Source organism: Pholis gunnellus (genome assembly GCF_910591455.1).
Source record: "Pholis gunnellus genome assembly, chromosome: 1".
NCBI lineage: Eukaryota > Metazoa > Chordata > Actinopteri > Perciformes > Pholidae > Pholis > Pholis gunnellus.
Window position 1 is genome coordinate 26,949,215 of NC_136528.1, and position 10,315 is coordinate 26,959,529.

The window sequence follows — 10,315 nt, forward strand, 5'->3', positions numbered from 1 at the left end:
CACACGCAAAATAATGCATTCACACTTCAAAAAAAGAAAAAGAGAGCAGTCCCTTCTGTCCCCCCCCCCCCCCCCCCCAAAGACCAAAGCTTGAATGAGGCAAAACGGAACGTGTTCAAAGGCTCGAGTCTATCCACCGCTGCTGTTTGGGCTGAGCTCGTACAGGGTAAACATTGATGAGGAAGGCCTGAATATACTTTCCAGTGATACTATTATAAGAGCGGATTTAGCAAATCAGAAGCGGTTCGCAACTTTAACAAGCACGTCCCTCTGGAATCGCTTAGCGCTGTGTGTGTGTGTGTGTGTGTGTGTGTGTGTGTGTGTGTGTGTGTGTGTGTGTGTGTGTGTGTGTGTGTGTACGTATGCAGCAGGTGGGTTCTGTACAGTAGCGTCAAGCATATGATGAGTGGATGGGCACGTGTGCTCGGACGATATTTATATCAGATGCTCCTCCGAGCTGTAAAGCTGTACTAAACAAGAAACCTACATCGCAATAGTTACATATCAATAAATAAAAAGGCAAACATGACACTTCTGTTTAACGTGGTTTGGTAAAAGCAGAACGGTAAAGAGAAAAGTTTAAATAAAAAGCGATGTGGTTGCGGTACTGTTTGTTTGTTGGAGCGTGTGTGTCTGCAGAAAACAGACGGGTCCTTTAGATCTCCTGATATGACGACGTGGGGGCCGTGTAGTCCTCCTGATCATTCCTGCGAATGAGAAAAAGAAAAGATAGATAACCTTTACGTTTCTGGGGAGTTTTCCCACAGTGGAAACTCATTTTAATGCAATCGCGCACACACACACACTTTCTTTAACTCCTCTCCCCTCTTTCTTCCTCTGCTGAACAGTGACAAGGTGAGCGTACCGTGTGCTAATAATGGATGAGGCTAACCAAACAGCCGCGTTGTTCTCTGTCAGCGCTCATCTGGCCTCTCGGTACAACGCAACGATGTCTTGAGCTCAATCTTGAAGATCAACTTTTGCTCCTAACTGGCTACTCTCTTTTGAAATGTTTGCCTCCTTAATTGGGAGGAAGTATTTTTGTTTCCTGTAGTGCTACTGTACATTTTCACACTATGCACAAGGTTGAGAGACACAGTCCGGAGTACAGTTAATTAGAGTGATCAGAATCAATAGAGGAGATAGAACAGTCAAAGTACGAGGCTAAAATAATGTTCCTATAGATTCTTCTTCTTCGTGACAACATGGAAACATCCTGAGGGATTTTAAACAGAGTTGCACTTTATGTGGACAAATATGCGATAATGTTGAATATCGCGATAACGGCATTACTTGAGATAAATAAAGCGAAGTGTACTCGGTTCTGCCTTTTCAGTATACTGCTGAAGTGCAGCAAATTGCTTGTTGAATTAAAAAATGAAAGGTAATTATTTAACAAATTCAACATTGAACTGATCACAAAAGGCACCAATTAAAGAAGAAAAAAGAAAAAGGAAAGAGTTATCTTTATAAGTGCTGTTTTCTACACTCTCCCTGTGCATCTGGATGTTCACAATAAACAGTTGAGGGAAGAAGAAGAACTCTTTATCGAGGGATCAGTCTATTATATTAAGGCTTTTTGGAGGATATGTATCTACATATTCCACAACACTTGTTCTACTTTACTATAAACCTGTTCTGACTCATATCATGTTTCCGTCATCTGATTTGGCACAACCACATGTTCGGAGTCTTTGTTTCTTTTCTCACCCTGTTTCCCATATCATCCTCTCTCTTTATGAGCCTTTAGAACGATTCCATAACTCTGTTGTTTTTTTTCCAAACGTAATATAGAAATAAAGTTGTTAAACGATAAATATACATGACAGGAAGTGACAGGAACGACATCTTTAGGCTTAGAAGCAAGTTGCAGGACTGCACAGTAATGACTGAGGTTGTTGCATAATGTGGCCACAGTTTGGAGATAAAAAACAAAATCTTCATAATGTAAATCCATATATGAAGATATAGGGTCCTCCAGAAGGAAATGTATCGGTGCAATGCAGTCGGTTTGTGGTTTGTTCCATCAGAGGGAGGAAGCCAAACGGACATGCGGCCTGTGTTTACTCTGGAAATCAGGCAGCGAGCCCGTGTTTGTCTACACACACACACACACACACACACACACACACACACACACACACACACACACACACACACACACACACACACACACACACACACACACACACACACACACACACACACACACACACACACACACACACACACACACACACACACACACACACAGCAGCTCCACAGCAAACCTCTGATGTGGCTGGAGACGAGGCCTCACACAGAGCTGGGCTTTGGTAGGTAGGTAAACACTTAACAGAGACATTAAAAGACTTTGTTCTGCGCGTTTACTCTGGCTCGTGCCTTTGTAAAAACAAAACACGGTTCTAGGGTTACTGGCACGTCATGACATGCAACACCAAATCAGAATCAACCTGACAGGATGTAGGAAAACATTGAAATCCTACATGCTATCATTCTGTGGGCGGATTACATTGACATCATTTGGTATGAAATGTTTGGTAGATGAATGTGATAAGACCCCTCCTTGTTCTTTCAGGAGAAATTAGAGATCTATTACGGTTCTGGCACACGGTGTCAGACTGGCGCTGATGATAGAAATCAGAGACAAAAGGACAGTTGAGACCAGAGCAGCTGCCAAAAACAGGAAGGGAATTTAAATAACGGCTGCTACAGGAGCCACTGTAGTACGAGCGAGACACTTTTAGAGAGCCTGACGTGGAAAATGAATATTTATTCTCTATGTCTGTAGAGGAACCTGCCGTGGTGTGACTCAGTCCTGACTAAACTGACAGTGCCAACAACGCCTGTCTGTCTATGAATGAATGAATGAATGGCGGTCTGCCAGGCATCCACTACTACCTCAGCACTGAGCAGACGCACAGGGAGACGAGCTCCGGCCTGATTCAGCAAGCCGGTCTCCTTCTAATTATCTGAATTGTAGCAGAACGCGGCACCCGACTAGTGCAGCAGGTCGGCAAAAAAAAACAAAAAAACCCGATTCCTATCTTCCTATCGGGATTCCTGACAATCAACGCCGGAGCAGAGGGATGGGAGTCTAGGCCTCGTTTCTGACAAGCACTTCACTGCATTAAGGTTGATCTTTAGTCCCAGGTCTATATCCGATGCTTTTGGGGGGAAACGGGTCTGTGAACAGTAACGCGGTGACAAAATAAAACAGAGCTTTTACCAGGACAAATGCCTGCAGGTAATGGACTTCATCATACCAAACTTACAAATGTGTCCTGTCTGTTTCACCCCGTACATGTGCCACAGACAGGTCTCCATCATACGTTCATTAGGCAACAGTCAGCCCCCACACCCACAATAAATACCAGCTGACTGATGCTACTTTTCTAATTTAGCCAAATTCAGAAAGACAATAACTACCAATGAGCGTTCCCAGCCCGGTCTGAAAGTGTGCACTCGTCAACAACACAGAGGAAATAAGCAGCGGTTTGGTTGGTTGGGGGGGGGGGGGGGGGGGGGTGTTCAACACCTCACCTTACTTCCTCTTCTTTCAGCCTGCGTGCCGCCTGCTTGGATTGTTTGATTTGCAAGTCCAGTCTGTGTAAGAAGTCTTTGGCTGACAGCTCCTCTGGCTGGGGGGGTTTGGAGTCCTCGTGGGGCGGTGAGGGCCCCTCGATGTCACGCAACGCAACACGGGGTGGATCTGCTGCTTCACCGTCCCCGTCGGGAGAGTCCAGAGACAGTCCGTTAAATATGTAGCGCTTCTCCGACAGCACGGGGATGTTGAGGCTGTTCTTCAGAAAAATGCAGTCATTGCTGAACAGCTTGTTGGCTCTCTTGATGTGCTCCATCTGGCATGTGAGGGTGACAGCAAACAGACAGTGTTAGAACAGCATCATTTCTGTCACTCATCTGTCTCCCTCCATGTTTTCATCCTTTGCACTTCAGTATAGACCTGAGGACCGAGTCAGCTTAAAACACCTTGTATTACACTAATAAAAGGATTATCTTATATATTGTGTCACTGATGTGAATATATGGAGTTGGTTTTAATTTGTCCACATGACATTAAATCTTTTTAATTCCCAACAAGTGAACAAAAACACACTTTCTTTTTACATGCATTTTAAATGGCAATAAAAACATCTTTGGATACACATTAAAACTAAATACATTGGGAAGAGGGTTAGACATTTGGTCAAACATCTCATTAGACAACCAATTAACATGCAGTGAACCTTGGGCTTTTGAAACCAAAGAGTCTGAGGAGCTTGGGGGCCCCCGGGGACCGGGAGCCACTTTGCCAGGTTGGTAGTGCCGCCTTGGCTGCAGAAGTATACATGGGACTTGCAAAGTAAAATGAAGAAGTGAGCCCTGTTCACACAGGCGAAGTGAAACACAAGAAATAGCCTGAATGTTTTGGAGTGATGCTACAGCAACATCTCGAAAGAGCTAATATACAACTAGGCTTTAATGTGAGATATATATATATATATATATATATATATATATATATATATATATATAAATATATATAGATGTATTTTTGCTCCAATAACTGGCTGTGAAGGGAAATCATACCATAGTGTCCTGACAGATCAAAGAATCCAGAAGTAAACGTGATGATGGGGAAAATAGGCGTGCTGTAGTGTTTGGCTCCTCTGACCGACCGTGTGCATTAACACTGATTTCATGTTCCATCACATCTCCACAAACTAAACATGGAAGTGTTTGCGTGGCAACCTTACCGTGACACCGTATTTGAGAGCGATCCCTTGCAGGGTATCACTGTCTGTAACCCGATGCTCTATGTACTTCTCCCCGAGGGAGGCCGTGACGTTGGCTGTGCTTCCGTAGGACCGGATCTTGGTCCGGGCCAAGCCCTGGGACAGTTCGCTCTCGGACTCGGAACCGGACCTGGACCGAGGGAAGATGGGCTGGCCAAAACGTCCTCCTCCTCCATCCCGCATCGGCAGGACGGGCGAAAACTCCGCCATCTTCTCTTGAATAAACAAAGAGCCCCCGGTTACCTCTGTGTGCTTTAACGCTGCAGTCGACCCGCTGCAGTCACCTTAATCGCTGGTTCAGGCGGCTGGGAGATTCCCATCCCCGGTCATACTCTGCATGTCAACCCGGGGGATAAGAGGCATGTTTCGGGAACCGCTACCACCACGGGTAGCTTTTGTCACAGAGCCTTACGTCGACGTAAAGACGTCCTGGACGTCCGGGAGGAACAACAATAATACAGCTTCCGGTTACACTTTCAAAATAATTCCATATAACGAAGAATTTGATGATTTCTAACAATTGATGAAAGGCTATAAAACAATTCATAATACCATAGACCAAGATGATTAAGAACGTTTGTAGATAGATAGATAGATAGATGGATAGATGGATAGATGGATAGATAGATAGATAGAGAGATAGATAGATAGATAGATAGATAGATAGATAGATAGATAGATAGATAGATAGAGAAATGGATAGATAGATAGATGGATAGATGGATAGATAGATAGATAGATAGATAGATAGATAGATAGATAGATAGATAGAGAGATAGATAGATAGATAGATAGATAGATAGATAGATAGATAGATAGATAGATAGATAGAGAGATGGATAGAGAGAGAGATAGATAGATAGATAGATAGATAGATAGAGAGAGAGATAGATAGATAGATAGATAGATAGATAGATAGATAGAGAGATAGATAGATAGATAGATAGATAGATAGATAGATAGATAGAGAGATAGATAGATAGATAGATGGATAGATAGATGGATAGATAGAGAGATGGATAGATAGATAGATAGATAGAGAGATAGATAGATGGATAGATAGATAGATAGAGAGATGGATAGAGAGAGAGAGAGAGAGAGAGACTGATTCCGACTCCAACTGATTCCGAGAAGAGTAGCTGCACGAGAAATGAGCTCCTAAACTCATCTAAGACTTGGACCTGAAAAAGTGAGACAAATTGCAAGATAACCTTCAGATGATCTTCAAAAAGGATATAGAAGTATCTCAGTATCCATATATAGATACATAGATACATAGATATCTATATATATGTCAGTTGACAACTAGATGTCAACTAACTGCAGGCTAACTGCTAACGGCCAACGACTAGCGGCTAACTGCTGGCTAAGGAGAAACTGCACTAAGGAAGCTACCAGAAGGTAACAGAAGAGATATTTTGTGAAGACAAGAAGAAGAATTGAAGGATCCTTGTTGGTAGCATTGATATATCTGGTGGACTGTACATAGTATAGTTTTTTACCAGTATTTTTGGGCTAGAAAAGCCAACAAAGAAAATAGCTAGCCTAGCGCCTCTTGGAAGTAAACAACTGGTCCAAACAACTGGTCGCCATGGAAACCGGTCAGCAGGCAGCTCCCAGCACAGCTGTGAGAGCAGAGAGCAGAGAGATGGAATACCCTGCTGAATGTAAACGTGTAACAGCCAGAGAGAAACACAAGGACAAGACACTACGAGAAAACCCAGAGGTCCTCTTCACCGACTACGCCCAACAAAGAGAAGGAAGGAAGAAGAACAACCTCATTTTCTTCACTGATTCGATTTACATGTGGAAAGATACTCTGTGCAGCCATTATGCATACGTATCCAGTGAGGGCATCGGCTCAGGAGGCAGATTGAAGATCTGTAAAGATGAACACCTTGACAAGGATGACCCTCTGCTTACCATCACATACTACACCAAAGGAAAGGTAATGGTCCAAGGGAATGAAACCAACCTGGAGTCCTTTGAAGAGGTATTCCCACTGTTGAAAGCTGAGCTGGGCACCAAGAGGATCCATGTCCCCTCTGACAGTGAAGATGATGATAACCCAGTAGAGAACCTCACCACCTTGGCCATCTCTGCCCCTCCCACACCTGCCAACTCCACCAACAAGCTGAAGGAGACTATGGCCCTGCTGGAGCTGGACTTTGCTGAATTCAAAGAGCTGACCCAGGCCAGACTGTCTGACCCCCCAGACAACACTCTACAACAGCTTAAAGAGGAGCTCCAGCAGCTCAAGAGAGACAACCAGGCCTTGGCATCTGACCTCAGAGGAAGTGTAGAGGCACTCAAACAGGAGAACAGTGTGCTCCGTACTCAGTTAGCCAAAGTGAAGGAGGATGCTGAGAATAGAGAAAGGAGCTTCACCAGACAAGTCCAACGCCTGACAGACCAACTCTCATCCGTCCCAACAATGAGAAGTACAGAGACACAAACTCTCCCTGCCAGTGTCCCAAACCCCTGCCCTGTCTCTGTCCCACCCCTTCTGCTCTACACCCAGCCCAACAGCACCCTGGCACCTCCTGATACATCCACACAGCCAGCTACCAACAGCCAGCTCTGCCCATCCCAGCTTTCCTCCACTCAACCTGAAGACCAAGCCCCACAAGTGGTCCTGTTGACTGACTCTAATGGGAAATTCCTGGACACAAACAAGCTTTTTCCTGGTAAAAAAGTGCTTTCTAAACGCTGCAGCACCACAGGCCAGGCAATGAAGCTGTTAAAAAAGGAGACTTTCAGGAGCCCTGAATACATGGTGATCCACACAGGAACAAATGACCTGCACAGCCTCCGTAAGAACACTGCTGAGGCAGTGAGGAAGATGGCAGAGCAGGCCAGTAAAGAATTCCCTGACACCCGCATTGTGATCTCCACCCTGCTGCCTAGGACGGACACCCCTCCCCATGTCATCCATGACATTAATATGGAGATCAGAAGAGGATGTGCCCCCTTACCTAATGTCCACCTGGCCCTCCACCCAACCATCGGCACCTGGGACCTCTATGATGGACTCCATCTACACAAGGAAAGGATGGGAATATTTGCAAAGACCCTCAAAGACACGGCCCTGGGACACAATCCTTCCACCCCCTCCGTTACTACGAGCTTTAGAGACCATCCCAGACCTCCCAGAACTCCTCCCCCCCACCACCACCCAAGTATGAAGCAGAACCAGAGGAGGCTACCTTCCCTCTCCTCGGCTCCTGCCCACCTTTTACAATATCAGCAGCAGAGATATGCAGCAATAGCTGCCCCCGGCCCCCCTCCCCACCCACATCAGCAGAGATATGCAACAGCACCTGCCCCTTACCCACCCCCCCACCCACATCAGCAGAGACATATAGCAGCACCTGCCCCTTACCCACCTCCCCACCCAAAACAGAGGAGTTATGCTGCAGTTGTAGCCCAGCCTACTACCACAGTCCCTCCCCCTGCTACCTCTGAGCTGGGAGACATCAGAGAGATGCTGCGCACCCTGTGCACCCGACTTCTGCTCAGCTAAGCAAAATTATTATTCAGTATTGTAAATATATAGATAGTTGTAGGTGTTTTTTATATTTGTCTCACTATACAGGTTCATTTTGATTGTTTTTAAATGCGTTCATTTCATATAAGCTGTTGGAATATTCAGGGTCTCCACTCCTCAACTTTTGAACTGAAGAGTGGAAACCCTGAATTCATGAAATCTATCAAAAATGTTGATATAATTGTGTTAACAGAAACATGGTGTCACAATGATCTGCTCACTCACTGTCCTCCAGGATATAATGAAGTCATGGTGCCCTCTATCAAATTTAAAAACATACGCAAAGGCAGAACATCGGGGGGGATCTTGGTGTGGTATAAAGGAGACCTTTGCCAAAAGATCTCAACCGTAAAACAGGGTAAATCACACATTTGGTTAAGGTTAGATCAAACCCTGGGAATAACTGATCGGGATCTATATCTCTGTGCTATTTACATACCCCCAGTAGATTCTCCTTATTTTGAGGAAGACATTTTTGAAACTCTCCATTCAGAAATCGCGTATTTCCAAGCCCAGGGAAACGTGCTCCTAACTGGAGATCTAAATGGACGAACAGGAATTGTACCTGATGTCATCGACCCACAGGGCAACAACCATGTGTTTGGTCAGGCTCCCCTATTTACCACACCAACCATCACCCACCGGAACAACCTTGACTCTGAAATAAATAAAAGTGGCAAGGAGGTAGTGCATCTCTGCCGGGCCTTAGGCCTGTACATAGTTAACGGTAGGTTCAGAGGGGACTCTTTAGGAAGATTCACATACTCCTCAGCTCTTGGATCTAGTGTAGTAGACTATGCAATCACTGACATGGACCCCTCCACTATCAGTGCATTCACTGTCAGACAACAATCCCCCCTCTCAGACCACAACCAAATAAATGTGTTCTTTAAACTCTCAGGTCAAAGGAATGACACAAAAAAGGAACCCAGTAAGCTGTTTAAATTAAATCCTACTTACCGATGGGCCCCAGACAGCGGAGAAAAATTCATCATGGCCTTGAACTCACCTGATCTGATAGATGACATATCAATATATGACCAACATCAATATATCCACACCAGAGATGGTGTAAACAAGGCCATTGATGATATCAATATGATATTTCACAAGGCAGCTATTCAAGCTGACCTTATAAAACAAAAACGGAAGCCTGTTAAAAGGCAAAACACTGAGAAATGGTTTGATCACGAATGCAAGAGCATCAGAAAAGACCTGAGAAAAATAGCAAATGAAAAACATCGCCAACCAAACAACCCAGCCTTACGCATTATGTACAATGACGTTTTAAACACGTATAAATGTACAATTAGGAACAAAAAACAAAATTATACTCAGATGAAACTTGAAGATATTGAGAACGCCATTGATCAAAATCAATTCTGGGATATGTTGAACAACTTCAACACAAAGCAGCCACAAGCATTACCCATCCAGCACGGTGACATCTGGAGAGCACATTTTGAAAATCTGTACAAAAACATACCAATAAACCGAACTAATTCAGATCAATATATTATAAAAGAAAAACTCCAAACATTAGAAAAGACAATTAAAGACAACCAAAACCCCCTTGATTTCCCAATTACTTGGGAAGAATTGAGCACACAGACAAAATCTCTCCGGCCAAGGAAAGCTTGTGGTCCCGACAGCATCAAAAATGAAATGCTCAAATGCAGCACCCCAGAGATGCAGGGTGCAGTGTTGAAGTTGTTCAACATCGTATTACAATCAGGATGTTTTCCAGACATCTGGAGCAAAGGGCTCATTTCCCCCATTCACAAGAGTGGGGACAAGTCAGACCCGAGTAACTACCGGGGCATCTGTGTCAGCAGCTGTCTAGGTAAACTATTCTGTAGTATTCTAAATAAAAGAATGCTACATTTCCTTGACGAACACTCCATCTTGAGTAAAAATCAAATTGGCTTCCTCCCAAAACACCGGACCACCGACCATGTATATACCCTTCACA

General features: G+C 44.4%; 1 protein-coding gene across 1 annotated transcript; it reads right to left on the minus strand.

Moving 5' to 3' along the window:
- Positions 1–102: 102 nt before the first annotated feature.
- On the minus strand, positions 103–5,160 carry lysmd2 (LysM, putative peptidoglycan-binding, domain containing 2). The gene is made up of 3 exons (XM_079164055.1): positions 4,758–5,160; positions 3,544–3,860; positions 103–707 (listed from the first exon to the last, which is right to left on the minus strand). The coding sequence occupies exons 1-3, from the start codon at positions 5,004–5,006 to the stop codon at positions 656–658; spliced, it is 618 nt and encodes a 205-aa protein (XP_079020181.1). The 5' UTR covers positions 5,007–5,160; the 3' UTR covers positions 103–655.
- Between the last annotated feature and the right edge of the window lie 5,155 nt (positions 5,161–10,315).